Source organism: Temnothorax longispinosus, chromosome 6, assembly GCF_030848805.1.
Source record: "Temnothorax longispinosus isolate EJ_2023e chromosome 6, Tlon_JGU_v1, whole genome shotgun sequence".
In the NCBI taxonomy this organism is placed as follows: domain Eukaryota; kingdom Metazoa; phylum Arthropoda; class Insecta; order Hymenoptera; family Formicidae; genus Temnothorax; species Temnothorax longispinosus.
In genome coordinates this window covers 13,611,166-13,627,542 of record NC_092363.1, presented here as the reverse complement: position 1 = coordinate 13,627,542, position 16,377 = coordinate 13,611,166, and the positions used below count along the sequence as shown (strand labels likewise).

General features: G+C 33.8%; 1 protein-coding gene across 5 annotated transcripts in view; it reads right to left on the bottom strand.

The window, feature by feature from the left end:
- Nucleotides 1-16,377, bottom strand: part of Ack-like (activated Cdc42 kinase-like) — a 154,365-nt gene that overhangs the window by 62,378 nt on the left and 75,610 nt on the right. For 3 of the 5 annotated variants that reach the window (XM_071781179.1, XM_071781180.1, XM_071781177.1), the window contains exons 5-6: nucleotides 9,521-9,657; nucleotides 8,956-9,186 (exon numbers count right to left, since the gene is read on the bottom strand). In XM_071781179.1, the coding sequence (XP_071637280.1) occupies nucleotides 8,956-9,186; nucleotides 9,521-9,657 (368 nt within the window). The remainder of the gene's footprint in view (nucleotides 1-8,955; nucleotides 9,187-9,520; nucleotides 9,658-16,377) is intronic. The other 2 variants (XM_071781178.1, XM_071781181.1) reach the window with 2 other exon arrangements.

Genomic DNA, 16,377 nt, shown 5'->3' with positions numbered 1-16,377 from the left:
TGTTTTTTAAAATAATTTTTAAAGTAACTTCAAAACTCTTTATTTATATGAAAAAAGTAACAAAATAAATCTGAATGATTCAATAACAACCTAAATTACATCAATATTTTTAAACGCCTTGTCAGAATTAAATAAAATTGGTGTAATTTAAGTTATTGAATTACCTATCAGATTTATTTCGTTACTTTTTTCAAATAAATAAAGGGTTTTAAAGATATTTAAAAAAATCATCAAAAAAACGTGATTTTTCGAAGTTTAATAGCTATAACAGTTTAATGAAGCGTTTTCAGACTTATGTTTATGGGAACTTTTGTTCCAAATACAATTTCCTATAAGACACTGAAGGGGAATGGTAATGTTTAAACGGCCGAAAATTGGATAAAATTCAAATGTCGTTTATAAACAAACAAATAAACATACATAATTTTCTTTTGAAGCATGTTATTAGTGCTTTCTTAACGAACAAAACGAGACGTAAAAGTCTTAAGGATATAAATAATTAAGGGTGATATTGATGATTGAAGGCAACCGCACGATTTGCGCACTGCTCTGTTCTTGCCATGATTCCTGGTGAACAAGATAGAATTTTTCAATTTTTTGGTGCCATTTTGTTGGTAAGATCCCTCTCTATAGACTGAACCTAAAGTCTGAAAAAGTACGTCAAGTTTGCAACAATGGCAGCTAAAAAAGAAAAAAATTTCAAAAAATTTAAGTTATTTGTAGTTAAAACAGTTACAAAAAATTAATCTTTGTGCACTAAAATAGGTTCAGTTTACGAAAAAATCCGTTATCTTCATTAAAAAAAAAAAGCCAAGTTAATATCTACAGCCGTTCGTGAGTTATCTTAAAGAATCACATTACCAGAATATGTAAAAAACCAAAAATTGAATGTTTCGAAATTTCAAACCTTACCATCCCCCTGAAATTTTATTGACTTGACCTGGAAATACTCTGTATACATATAAATATGTATGTAAATATGTATATACCATGCGTACCAAAAGTTTCGGAACGACAAATTATCTCTGAACATATTGGATTATTGGAAAAATGTTTCAGCTGGGCTCAACATGGGCCTCAAAGCCAAAATCTAATAAGATCGTCGACTGGTTCCCTTTGAACTCTCCAACTTTTATCTGAAACATTTTTCCAATAAAACGATATTTTTTTAGATAATTAACCGTTCCGAAATTTTTGATATATATAGGTATGTCCTAGAGCGATCATTCGTTAGCTTCAAATTGCTCTTATTTAAAAAGTAGTCAGACGCAATTTTGTCAGAAAAAAAGTTGTTTCTTTCGGCACAGACAATGACGTTCAAAAGTTGGTATGGTTTCGAGGGGCACATAAGATGGTGTCATTAGTTTGACCTTGAATAGTTGCTTGAACTATTCAACAGTTGCTCCGCTCTTCTTGCGGAGATAGAATGGGCCATGGCAAGACTGAAACACAAAACTAGCGGAGGCGATAGAGTCACAGCCCAAATGCTCAAGAACCTAGGCCCAGAGGGCACGCACATGCTCCACTTCATCTGCCAAAGGGTCTGGAGTACTGGACGATGGCCGGATGACTGGTCTGAGTCTATACTTGTCTCTCTACACAAAAAGGGTTCAACCCGCAAATGTGAAAATTACAGAACAATATCACTGTTGTCACATGCTAGTAAGATACTCTTGAGCATAATTAAGGCAAGACTAGAAAATTACATCGACCGGCATATCTCAGAAGAACAGGCTGGTTTCGTCAAAGAAAAAGGCACACGCAAACAAATCCTCAACGTCCAACAGCTGATTGAGAAGAGCAGAGAATTTAATGTGCCATTACTGATGTGTTTCATTGACTATGCCAAGGCGTTCGACTGCGTCAGCTGGAAGAGAATTTTCGAGGTGATGAGAGAGATGGGAGTTCCTGAACACTTGATACTCCTTGTGCAAAACCTGTACCTGGATGGCACATATAAAGTCCGACTGGAGGATGCCACTTCGGGGCCCTTCAGCGCACGAAGGGGAGTGCGACAGGGCTGCATCTTATCACCAAAGCTTTTCAACCTTTACGGCGAATATATCATGCGCAAAGTGCTGGAGGGCTGGACGGGGGGTGTCCGGATAACTGAGAGGAAGATCAGTAATCTCAGGTTCGCGGATGACACCACGATTTTGGGTGCAACCGAAAGCGAGCTGGCGGAGCTGCTTCGTAGGGTGGAGGTCAAGAGTATGCAACTGGGACTCCACATAAACAGAAGCAAGACCAAACTAATGTTCATCGATCGTGCCGGGACCCTACAGCGCACACACGAGCTCCGTGATTTGGAGGTGGTTTCGGACTTCGTATACCTGGGCTCCGTAATCAGCGATGATGGAAGCTGCGACAGGGAAGTAAGCCGCCGCAGCCAAATGGCAAAGGATGCTATGAGGCGGCTCGGCAAAATCTGGAGGAATCGTGGCATGAGCAGGAAGACCAAGGTCCGATTAGTCCAGTCCTTGGTTTTCTCAGTGTTCCTATATGCTGCTGAGACATGGACACTGAAGGCAAGATTGAGGAGCAGAATAGATGCATTCGAAATGTGGTGCTGGCGGAAAATGCTGGGTGTGCCTTGGACGGCCCATCGCACAAACGCGTCAATTTTGCAAGAACTCGGAATTCGAACTCGCCTGTCTACGATCTGCCTAAGGCGTATTCTGAGGTTCTTCGGACACATCTCCAGACGCGAGCCGGACAACTTGGAGAGACTTATGATCGTTGGTCAGGTCGAGGCGAAAAAAAGCAGAGGCCGATCCCCGACCAGATGGGGCGATGCCGTCAGAAGGACCACACAGGGACCTATCCACGAGGCGATGCGCCGAGCTGAGGACAGGGAATCATGGCGACAGATGGTCCACGATTCATGTGGTCACGATCCTCAGTAATGAGGGACCGACTTAGATGATGATGATGAGTTGCTTGAAGGTCACCTTCATTTTTTTAAATAGAACCTCCCATATTGTAGTATATTCTTTGATAGGGCATAAAATAAGAAAAATTTTGGCGCAAGTTAGAGGTCGATACGTTGACCCATTCAAAAGTTATTTAGGTTCAAAAATTGGCTTTTTCGAACTTCAACCCTAAATAACTCCCGAACGGGTTAATGTATCGACCTTTGGTTTGTGCCAACATTTTTCTTTTTTATGCCCTTTCAAACTATATATTACAATATGGGGGAGTTCTACTTCAAATTTTTTAGTGCCCCAGGAAGTACCAACTCAAAAATTTCAAATAGAACCCCCCATATTGTAGTATAACTTTTAAAAGAGCATAAAAAGGATAATTTTTGGCGCAAACCAGAGGTTGTACGTTAACCTGTTTGGGAGTTATTAAAGATCAAAGTTCAAAAAAACCAATTTTTTACTTTAAATAACTCCCAAACGGGTCAATCTCAACGTATCGACCTCTGGTTTGCGCTAAAAATTTTCTTTTTTTTTATGTTCTTTCAAAAGTTATACTACAATATGGGGATTCTATTTAAGAAATTAAAGGTGATGTTTATGTTACCTTCAAACGACCATTCAAGTTCAAATCATTGCTATGTAATCATCTTATGTTCCCCTTGAAACGGTACAACTTTTTCTGTATCTTTCGTATTTTCCATATCTTCCATATTTTTCGAGATATTTTGCCTGCGTCTATTAAAATGACTCACCCCGTACATGTATATATAAATTATGCGCTATAATTGTACGCTGTAAGTTTGGTAATTTTTACATATAGAAAACTACGAGCTGGACAAAATGGGAAATTTTCTCCTCACTTTGTGGGCCTGTCACGTGTTCAATAAAAGTTTGTAAAAATTTTCTGCAAAAAACTTCGTGAAAGCTTGAAGTTCTCCCTACAAATTGTTTTTAAAAATGTTTCTATGATTTCTTGTTACTGAGTTAGTGCAAATTGAATAAGAAATGAGCATTTTGACTTTGATTGGTCATAACTCCGTTAAAGATCATCGTAACGCAATTCAAAAAACAGATTTTTAAAGCTGAAACGTTGCTCTATTGAATGGTATAATTGCCAAATTTTTTAAAATAATATGTAGACATGATGAAAATAGATAAAAAGAATGAAAAATTAGCGATTTTTTTCTTTTTTATTTTGACGCAGAAAACAATTGTGCAGAACTGCAACACAAATTTATTCTTTACATTTTTTTATACTTCTAAGTACCCTGCATTAAAAAAAATTTGCCAAATAACTATGGATTTTTTTCATGGTGCCTACTATGGTTTTAAGAGGCAAAACGTACAAAAGATTGTGAAATTGCTTAAGGAAATCCTGGAGCGACGGCAATGACCGATATTTATAGGTGTATGATTTTCTTCAAATTGGCTTTACAGATTTGAAATCCCTTTAACACGTTTAAAGTACATAATACAGAAATAATGGGTAAAGTGATAAATTAAAGACTAAAAACTTAAAAGAATTGAAAAAATTATATTTGATACTACTTGGTGTACCTAACCTTTTGTACCTAGAGTTGTCACTTCATGGAAACTTTTGTTTAATATACGAATTATATAACTTATGTTTACAAATCGAAAGTACCCCACTAATCGAACTAAATCAAAGAACAACGTTGAATAATCATTGAAACTAAGATTAAAAGCCTATTAAGAAAAATTTTCATTGATCGCAGATTTTATGCATGTACATACACACACGCAGTGTACATGGCGTTGTAATCTGACAAGGACATATATCTCGTAGGATCTCGTTGGATAAAGACAGAATAAACAAAATAATCAATATTGCTTCCTCATAGAGAAAGCTTTGTGATGGTGAAAAAAAAATTTTTCGAGATTTTGATGGAAATAGGTTTAGAGTGTTCTAAAATGTCGAAAAATCGTATTAGTAAAAAATGTCTGAAAGTATGTATGTATATGTGTGTGTGTGTGTGTGTGTGTGTGTGTGTGTGTGTGTGTGTGTGTGTATGTACGGATTTTTTTTAATTCCACAGGAAACGGTTGGAAGTGTCCCTACCTGATTTGAATGCGCTTTGGATATGTTGTTGAGCATAAAAAAATATTAGACGCGTATTTTTTTGCGGCGTATCTCGACGTTTAGGGGTTGAAACAACCCCTCGAAAATAACGGATTTTATAATTTTTAGCGAATATCTTCGAAAATATGAGGCGTATGAAAAAGAGTTTTATACAAAAGGTTTATGGTCTTTTGTGCTCTTTACAATAGCGTAATCACATTTTTCAAATGTCAAATTTTTTAAATTAACCCCACACCCACCTATTATTTTTTTTGTCGAAATACGTTAAAAAAAAATACGTGTCTAATATTTTTTTATGCTCAACAACATATCCAAAGCGCATCCAAATCGGGTAGGGACACTTCCAACCGTTCCCTTGTTAGATGAGGACGCTTTCCCGTCGGAGTTCGGCCGTCACTCCAGGATCCCCAGGAACTGTTAGGGAAAGGAATAAATCTTACGTATTTTGAGTCGTAGAATCTAAAAATGGCCATAAAATTTACGCCTGCAGCGGGGAAAACATGGAAAATGCAAAAAAACGTAAAATTGTTTAAACTTCCAGACGTAATTTTTTTACGTTTTCTTAGGTTCTTTTAAATCACAGAATCTTGAGCTAGCTATCTGAAAGTAAAAAAAATTACTAGAAGTTTAAACAATTTTACGTTTTTTCCCATTTTCCTGCATTTTCCACGTTTTCGCTGCTACAGAATTTTTATGGCCATTTTCAGATTCTACGACTCAAAATACGTAAGAATACGCAAGATTGATTCATTCCTCTAACAGTTCCCAAAACCTTAATTTTACATACCCTCCTTAAGCAATTTCACAATCTTTTGTACGTTTTGCCTCATAAAACCATAGTGGGTACCATGAAAAAAATCCATAGCTATTTGGCAAATTTTTTTTAATGCAGGGTATTTAAAAGTACAAAAAAATGTAAAGAATAAATTTATATTATTGTTCTGCACAATTGTTTTCTGCTAAAACAAAATCGCTAATTCTTACATTATTTTCATCCATTTTTATCATGTCTACATGTTATTTAAAAAAAATTGGCAATTATACCATTCGATAGAGCAAAGGTTCAGCTTTAAGAATCTGTTTTTTGAATTGCGGTACGATGATTTTTAACGGAGTTATGAACAATCAAAGTCAAAATGCTCATTTTCCGCTCATTCATCAACCCGCGATAACTTGATAACAAAAAATCGCAGAAACATAAAAAAAAAAGATTTTGTAGAAAAAACTTCAAGCTTTCATGTTAAAAAGTCGAAAATTTTCGCAGATTTTTTATGTGCACGTGACAGGTCCACAAATTGAGAAGAAAATTTTTCATTTTGTCCAGCTTGTAGTTTTCTCTATGTAAAAACTTGTTGTTTGTTAAAAAGTTATGAACAAATGTAATAGTCCAAGAGCTGACGACACTTTTGGCCAAGTGATTTTATAAATCACGATTTTCCGTTATAACCTGCGTGGACGACTCTCCTTCGATAATCCGAACACCTGGCTGGCCGTACTTAGGGGGTTTAGAAGTACGCAGGTGAGAAAAAAAACGGATTTTCAAGTCATAGTATAAGTCTTAATTTTTATCGGATATTGATAATTGATCACTCAGGAACATGCAAATAAATTGCCAGTTCGATTGCTCGGGGGGAATTAGTCGCCAGGCTTAATTAAAAATAATTAAAAATAATTATTTTCAAGTCATACTATAAAAGCTGGGTTTTTTTTACTAACAAGTATAGTGCTAACACATACCACCCAAAAAAAGCCAAGTGAAAATTTTGGTGGCAACGTCTCTAAAAAAATTATTGAAAATGCACAAAGCCGGCGGAGGGGTCTGACGGTTATATCCGGCTATTAAGATATTAACCACTATAACTTTAATTTTGCTATTCTCTTATTATTACTCTTATTATTTAACTTCGCTATTTATTTGATACTACAATACTAATTTTTTTTTAACTGTAAATAGTCAAGTATTACGACAACTAATTATTTCTAAACACTTTTAAATTGAGACGCAGATCGTCAAATATGTGCAGGGTATTCGCTCCGACCTAAAATTCTGGATGGCATATTTTCCACAAAGCTAAAAGTCCCATTTTGCTCAGGTAGCATTTTGACGGAGGCAATGTTACGCGATATTAGAATACTGAAATATCGTGTTATTAAATATAAATTAAAATGCAACGCAAGCCTCTTTATGAAAAAAATTAAATGTATATGTAAAATTAAATAACTGTAAATGTGTTAAAGACTAGAAGTTGGGTCGATCGATGCGTAATTGGTCTCAAAGCAAAAATTAACGTATTTTCCCCATTAACTAACTTTTACCCATGAATACATTTTGATACGGTAAAAACAATTGAGGCCATCATCAGACCCCTCCGCCGCGCGCCGGCTTTGTGCATTTTCAATAATTTTTTTTAGAGATGTTGCCACCAAAATTTTCACTTGGCTTTTTTTGGGTGGTATGTGTTAGCACTATACTTGTTAGTAAAAAAAACCCAGCTTTTATAGTATGACTTGAAAATAATTATTTTTAATTATTTTTAATTAAGCCTGGCGACTAATTCCCCCCAAGCAATCGAACTGGCAATTTATTTGCATGTTCCTGAGTGATCAATTATCAATATCCGATAAAAATTAAGACTTATACTATGACTTGAAAATCCGTTTTTTTTCTCACCTGCGTACTTCTAAACCCCCTAAGTACGGCCAGCCAGGTGTTCGGATTATCGAAGGAGAGTCGTCCACGCAGGTTATAACGGAAAATCGTGATTTATAAAATCACTTGGCCAAAAGTGTCGTCAGCTCTTGGACTATAACTGAAAAATATAACAGTTTATGTCAGTGCTAAGAGAAGTAATATAATTTGTGAAAATTCTTTTGCTAATAACTTTTTAATAAACAATGAGCGATGCTAAAAACCTTTTGACACTTATTCAGGGCCATGTCCTCGACAATATATGTAAAGATCAAGGTTATTGAGACTCCGTTCTTATGTATTTTTACCGAAGAATGTTTAGGTGAGTTAGTGTTGTTCTACATTTCATAATTTTAAAAGTGTAAAGTTTTTCAAAAAAAGGTGTTGAAATCTGAAAATTGCGCCAAATAAAAAGAGAAAATATGGTAAATATTTAAAAAAATTAAACATTTTATCTACCAAGGTAATAGAAGATCCGTTCACTCGTTATCGAGATCTCAACATCTCGGGTACTCGCAACCTGTCGCGTCGCGTAAAAGAGTCACGGTCGGTCTCGCTCCGCGTGTACTTGGCGCGAGACACTACCGTGTCTCTTGATATTTAAATGTATATAATATTTAATTGAAATAAAAAATATTTAATGCAAAAAGCTTGTTGTTGCTAGATCTGCAAATATAATATATAATAAAATAATAAAAGCAGAACCGAAACTTCCGATGTATAATTATGTATCCTATTAATTATTAAAGATCGATATAACATTAATTTACACACTATCAAACGTGTTACTGTCTCAAAATTTACCTTTTTACCTCTCTGTTATTTGTTAATTTTATTACCAAAAGTCCTTAGTTATTTATCCATTTATTGAAAAGAAGAATTATATTTATCATTAAATAATTTGGAAAAGCAACATATAAATTTATATCAAACAATAAATCTAAACAATATATAAAATCTTATTAATGATTAAAGAATTTCTTCTTTCTTTCATTACTTTTTGTTGTAAAATATCCGTTGCTTAGTACGTTATTGTTCTATATTTTAGTATTATCAAGTAATTTTGCAGTATTTCAAATAATACTAAAAATCATAATAAATATTTTGATGCTAGTTAAATGAGAATATATAACAAATATCTTCCTATTTTTGACATGTCTTCTGTTATAAGTGTTTTAATTTTAAATATGAATCTTTTAACTTTTAACATATCCTGATAAAACAAAAACTGTTTTATATACCTGTATGTCAGGTATACTGGCAGCTTCTTCAGAAAAGTGTCGTCTGTCTGGTTTAGGACTGTGTTGATGTGACAACTTAAAAGAAAATTTCCTACGCCTTGAAGGACTGGCAGGTGTACGAGGAGACTCCGGTGGATGTTCAAGATCTGTCATGGAACGTGCTGTCAATTCCTGTGCCATAGCAATAGCCGAGTAGAGAGTTTTCTGATCGGCAGCTGAGATAGGCTTCACCTAGACAAGACAAACGTTTACCGTCTCCGCAGTATCAACGTCGTCATAAGTTAATATTTCCGCGATTTTTTTCCGTTACATTTTATTACAAATATATTTTGCACAAGTTTATTTTATTACAAACATATGTATAAATGGTATATATAATATTTTGATCGTAAATTCTCGATTCTATCATAAAATGCCTTTATTTTTTACCTTGCAATTCTTCCTAACACATCATAAATATAAATGAAAAGAATATAAAAAAGCCGCAAATAATAACAACAAGAAAAGAGTAACATTATAGATAAAATGTAAACTTATTGTCATAAATAATAAAAAATTACTGTACATTTATTGGACTCACGGTGGCTTGTTTCTTCTTATTATATTGTTTTGCTTGAATCTCCCTCAGTTCATTCCTTGCATTGCTTGATTCATGTTCAGTGGATAAAGGATGACCCGGTGGTGGAGGAGGAGGGGAAGAACCTACAAAAGACCGTAATGTCAAAAATATTATACCAGTTGGCCCGTTGTGATCTGAGAAATTATTATCTTAAATTATTTTTTTTTTAATATTGCGCGAATACTATACGTTTAATTTCGAAAGACTGATAAAGTAGTAGAAAAAGTGCTTTTAAATCAGCTTTTTGGAGATAATAATATATACGGTTTGTTCTTTCGTCGCCGAGCATTTTGTTAGTTTGTAACTTTACATATCAGCACCGAAATGTCGATCCTGCAAAATTCACAACAGAAAGAAACAAACCTTGATGTACGTATCTTATATTTGATTACTATTCCATCTACAATATGCGCTGAATTAATTCGAATAAATCACAATTTTTGCAGTATGGTCCACTTCGCATTCAACGCCATTTGCGTTTAGTAGCGTTAAGTTTAGTTGCGTTAATTTTAATGCCGGAATTACGATGAACTTAACGTAACGGGACGCGAAGTAACGTAAAACCTAAACACATTGTTTTTATATGCGGCTGATTACGATCGACTTTACGTAACGCATATAAAAACAATGTGTTTATAAGAATAGGTAATTCCGAAATTTGATTATTGTTTTCGACACTGAAGATGGTCCCATAAGAGGCCGAAACGTTTGTCAATTTATCATAATACAGAATTTTATAACACTGTTATCTTGTTACGGTTCAATGCTCCTTTCTCTTTGACTGATTTTTAATCTTGTGAGCTTTTTAATTTATATTTTATATATCTAATATAACTTTGTCTTTAAGTTATTATTGTTATTAATTGCTTTATTGAACATCTGCAACCGACAGTAATCATCGACTTTAGTCAACATCCTCCAAATTCTTATATATGGCAGCCATGTCATTACATACCAACGTAGTCAACACTCATTTTTCTTTATCTGGCCTGGTTGACAAAAATATACGATATGAATATTACAAAAATGTAACGTTGGCTTGTGTATAGTCCCATGTTTTAAAATTTATCGTATAATCAATTTTTTTCTAAATTTAATCTATTGTTTATATTTGTAATAAAAAAATAATATTAAATTTTTTATTTAAACGTTCTTTCTTCTATTATATGTTTATATTTATTAATAATAAAAAAAAGTTTATATAAATAAATAATTTATTAGAGAATATGTATTATACGAAGATATCGGTAATCTCTGATGTAGCGATAAGTGTTCAGGAGTCTTGTTGGTCTCTACCATCAGATAACATTAAACTCCGAATATCTGCTTTACTGAAAAGATTAACAAGTATTTTCCTATCTTCGTAAAAAAAAATATTAAAAATAACCAGCTTAGATAGAGGCTGGAACAGGTCATTATTTTACATATTTTATTAGTTTCTAAATAAGTTTGAATAGTATTAAAATTTACTTACAATTTTGTTCAACACATTAAGAGTAATGAATATTATTAGTGAGTGTTACATACAAACGCAAACGGTGAATTTTAGATGTAATAAGTGATAATTGAATAGATTCAAGCTTGAACACTAACCATGCGTAAACAATAAAATGTAACGTATTCATTTACCAATACATCATTCATCCAAATAGCGTTTAGTTTCTAGACTGGAGTGAGAGACTACTAGTCATATGTAATGTGTAATATTTAATCCTTTGCGGCAAGGTAAAACGTTCAGTTTTTTCAGTTTTTAACTATTTTAACAAATTTTTTTATGTTAAATTCCGGTTTCTTTGTTTTCGTATAGAGTTCCTAGTATATGAACAAGTATACAAAAAAAGTAGGCAACCGTACATTTTTATTTGCGTAATTAGATACTATAAATAAATAATCCTACTTTTATTTAAAAATTTATTTTCTACTTAACTATTATCAATATCAAAATGGAAATTTAGTCTTATTTAGGATACCCTAAAGTATTGTTTAGAATTTTATCAGATTTTTTCGCTGTTTTTTTTATCATAAATTAATAATCTCTGAAAAATATGGAAAAATCAATATTTTCTATCGTAAATCCAAATAAATAATTTGAATATCTTTTATAACGGTGTCTTCGAGGTTTCAGATTCAGATTCAGCGACCTAAAAAAAACTTCATGTACCAATTTTCATAAAAATTTAAAAAATTTTTTTAATTACACTGTACAATAACTGTAGTTATAATATGCCAAAATATGTACACTAAAATAGCCCATTTTTGCAACTTTAACTGCAAATATCTCAAAATTGTGACGTGATACAGCAATTTGGCAAACGGAATCGTTTTTTGCATTCAAAAAACTATCGAACACTGCAAGGTTTGTTCTTGTGCTTTTTTTGTTGTACAGTGTTATTGGACCCGCCATATAGGATCAACCATGAATTTTAACATTCTGACTTTAGTCCACAGTCACTTTAGTAATTAAACGCAATCGAAAGTTCATATACGAAATTCACGAAAACAAAGCTTCCTCTATGAGGAAGCAAAAAACTCCAAAATTACAATACGAAAAAAACTTCGACCTAACTGAATTTTTGTATGTTAAACTTAACTGAATTATGTATGTTAACGCCCGAAACGCAGTCAATCCTAGGATTGACTAATCAATTCTGCCGAACGGTCAAGCGCCTTGGTCAAAGTTTTGTAGTAATTTGTTGATATGTTTGTATAAACAGTACACAAATAGGCGGAAGAGAAGCTCCGCCTGCGGCCCCCTTGCATAATAAAACTAATCAAACTCCTACTGATACCTAACTGCTTTAATCAAGACGCTTGATTATTTCTCAGGATTGACTAGTCAATGCTAGAAATGCCCGCGTTTCGGGGTTTGACCATAACATGTATATATTTTCATTTGTCTATTGTGCGGAAAAAATTGTATAGCGAATAATGGGTGTAAAAAATGAGTTTTTAATGAATATCTCTGTACGTATTGGTCCTATGACTAAAATAACTATTTTTAAATGTATAGATTAAAAAATTTTCTATGAAAAAGGTTCTATACTCTTTTTCGTATAAGTAACCGGTTTAAAGAATATAGAATGTAAAAAATGTGAAATTTTAAAATTCTTACTCTAATTAAGTTTATGATATTCAAATAAATTACCAAAAATTTTTCTAGTATCTGTGTTTGCGTATATGTAATAACGAAAAAATATACTGGATGTAGAGTGTAGAGACCGTATCCTCGAGCCTGTCCTAATGATTTTCGTATGTGACTTTCTATTTGAAAAGCATTGAATTTCGCATACGAGTTTCATGAAAACGATTGGAGAATAGGGGTCCAGATGTAGATTATACGATAGAAAGGCTCGTTTTTACGACCTTGAGAAACAGTTGCGTCACTCTCTTTTGTTGTCGCATCAATCGTTCTATACCTGGAGTACGGGTAAACCGCATTTCAACAGTTTTAACGTAGGACAGTATTCGACTGCGCGTAGGAGACAGATGTTTGTGCTTATTTTCTTTATCATAGTGTCGTTGCAAATTTCATAAATAAAAACAATTTGTTTAATTTTTAAGAAATCGCTGTAAATATTTACCTTAGGAGACACCACACCGATGACTTTGAGCTTGACATATATTGTCAAGGACATGACCCTAAGTAACTTTTCCTTATAACTTAATTGGCAGTCATTGCTCATTTAAAAGTTATAAATAAAAGAAATCCGAAAAATGGTGAATATTTAGTGTAGTTACCCAGACAGCACAAAGATGTCTAAAAGATGACTAAAAGATGACTAAAAAATGACTTATGTCCCACTAAATGTCGTCTTATAGCTGAAACTTATAAGATGACTAAAAGACATCTGATATTGGACATCTTTTAGTCATCTTATAAAATTGTATTGTGGATATGTTTTTGTTCTGTATATTATATATAAATTTAGTTTATAAATAAAAAGTTTATGTTAATAAAACTTATAAAGTTATAATTTTAAAAAATATTTTATTGTAACGAAAGATCATTTTATTTCAATAGAATCGGGTCAGAGTCGAGTCAGAGTCGGGTTAGAGTCAGGTTGGTTAATCTATTTCCACCGGAACAGAGTTACACCAAGGTTGCGACAAGGTTGAACGTAACCAACTGTACAAAATATCAGCTGTATACAACCTGATATTAAGATTATGCGACTAAGAACATCATAAAATATCATAAATTTGAGAACTATTAATTTTACAGTACCATTAGTACCAAGTAATATGCAGAAATTAATATGCAGAAAGTATTCTTTATTTTAAGATCGGTGACGAAAATTAGCACAAAGTTTATCGCGTTGGCAACACTACAGTAACCTTAACTCGATCGACTCTTGTCGTTTCTACCCATCGACATATAGTATGGACTGCGCTCAGGTACAGAAAAATATAACCGGTGACTCGCACCGGTGGAAGAAAAGAGATAGCGACTAGTAGAGGTCAAGCTGTCTCTTTCTATCCAATAGTATATAGACAAAGAGAGAACGAGGATGAGGTTAACTCTACAGAACACTTTTTGAAGGCTTTCATGTAGGGATCGCGTAGTCTATAGTATCTATAACTATGTCGATGTTTCCACCGAACCTCATTTGGACCTTACCTTAAAATTTTGTTGGGTACAGTTCAGATTCAAGTTTGGTGTTTCCACCGTAAGAGCGCTCACCAATTCGACTCTGTTTGATCCGACTCTGACCCGATTCTAACCCTTGATGGAAACATATTCAATATAATCACTTTTATATAGATTGATTACACGTACAACATAACACATCACATGAATCAATTAACCCATGTTATAAATATATTTTACGCAATAAGCTCTATTATAGTCTTATAATAAACACCTCCACATGATATAGCGTCACGATTAAAAGCGAGATCGCAAAGGGATTTGCTTAGCGTCAATTTGCGACCTCCGCTCCGTTGAAAAATTTTAGGTTATGTTCAGCAAAGAAAGCAGATTAGTGAGCGCTCTGTGATTTGGAGTATTCTTTTAGACCTTTGATAGATCCAGAAGAACGTATAACATATACTGATCAGGAACAATAATCACTAAACACTCACTGAGCTGCTTTCTCTGTTGAACGCTACCATAATTTTTCAACGCTCCAAAGCCTAAGTCGATCCTACTTTTAGGTTAGATGACTGTTCCATAACGTGCGCAGGCGCATTAGTAAAAGAGTCATGTAAGACATCTTTTTTAGACAACTTTTCGTTCAGTTAAACAGTCGACTTTTCGTGTAGTCGGAAAGATGTCTTTTAGACATCTTCTTGTCTAGCCGAAAAGATAACTATAAAAATATATCTTTTCATCATCTTTTCGTCTAGCCAAAAAGATGACTACAAAAAGACATCTTTTCGTCATCTTTTAGTTTTATGTGCTGTCTGGGTACCATCTGGGCATCATATCTTAGTCTTGATGGATTACTACAGTCTGAAGGTCATTTTCGCTCGATTTGGCCCCCAGGGTATCTATTTTTAAAATCGTTTGTTATGAAATGAATTCGTTTATGAACGAAAAGGTGCGTCAACTGGGAAATCCCCACCTTTTCGTTCATAAACAAATTTGTTTCATAACAAACAATTTCAAGAATAGGTACCTAGAAGTCATAATTAACGACAATGGAAAAACTTTTATCGATAAAACCTTGAAGCAGTACCTCGAGACTTACGGCATCAAGTTATATTACTCTACACCGTTATGGCCCAAGCAAACGGCGAAATAAAGCGATAAAATAGGTCTATTCTCAAACGCCTTAGGGTCGCCCAAGCCTCGGGAGAGAGCTGGAAAGAAGAGCTGATTAAGTTTTTGGAAGCATATCGCACAACACCTTACACTGTTACGGGCGTTTCTCCAAGCAAACTTATGTTGGGCCGCAAGGTAAGATCGAAACTTCCAACAGATCCTTCAACAACAGATCAGTCGAGTATTATCTTGATGAAGAAGTTAGGGACACAGACGCTCTGAGAAAAGAAGCGGGTAGACAGTATGCGGACAAAAAACGACACGCGAAGACCAGCTCCGTTTTAGTCAGTGACAGGATGATAATGCGACACCCACGGGTTAATAAATTGACCACCACATTCTTCGCAGCTACTCCTTTGAAGGTCGTCTGAAAGGATGGTAACGCAGTCTCGGTACAGTTGCCAGAAGGTAATATCCATCGGCGCAACACTACTCATGTTAAGCGTTATACCCGGGAAAAAATATTCATATCTGACAGTATATATTTATATATGAACATGTAAAACTTATATATGTTCATATATGTTCATATATAAATAAGATATGAACAGATATAAGTTTTACATGTCCATATATAGAGCATATATAATCATATATGGTTATCTATTGCCATATATGATCAGATGGTATATTATACATGACACAAGATCTGATCATATAAGTTCATATATGGTCAGACATATTATTATGTGTAGCAGATATGACACTATACATAATCGTATCTGGCCTTACATGATCGTATATAAAGAATGTTTGGCCATGTATTATCAGATATAATTATATATGGTCATACATAGCTATATCGGCACTGTACATGATCATATATGACAAGACGCGATGTATATATGACCAGACTGGGATATAATGATATAAAATGTCCGGGAAAAATATTCATATCTGACAGTATATGAACATATATAAATGAGATATGAACAGATATAAGTTTTACATGCCCATGTATAGAGCATATATAATCATATATGGTTATCTATCGCCATATATAATTCTGATCACCATATATGATTATATATGCTCTATA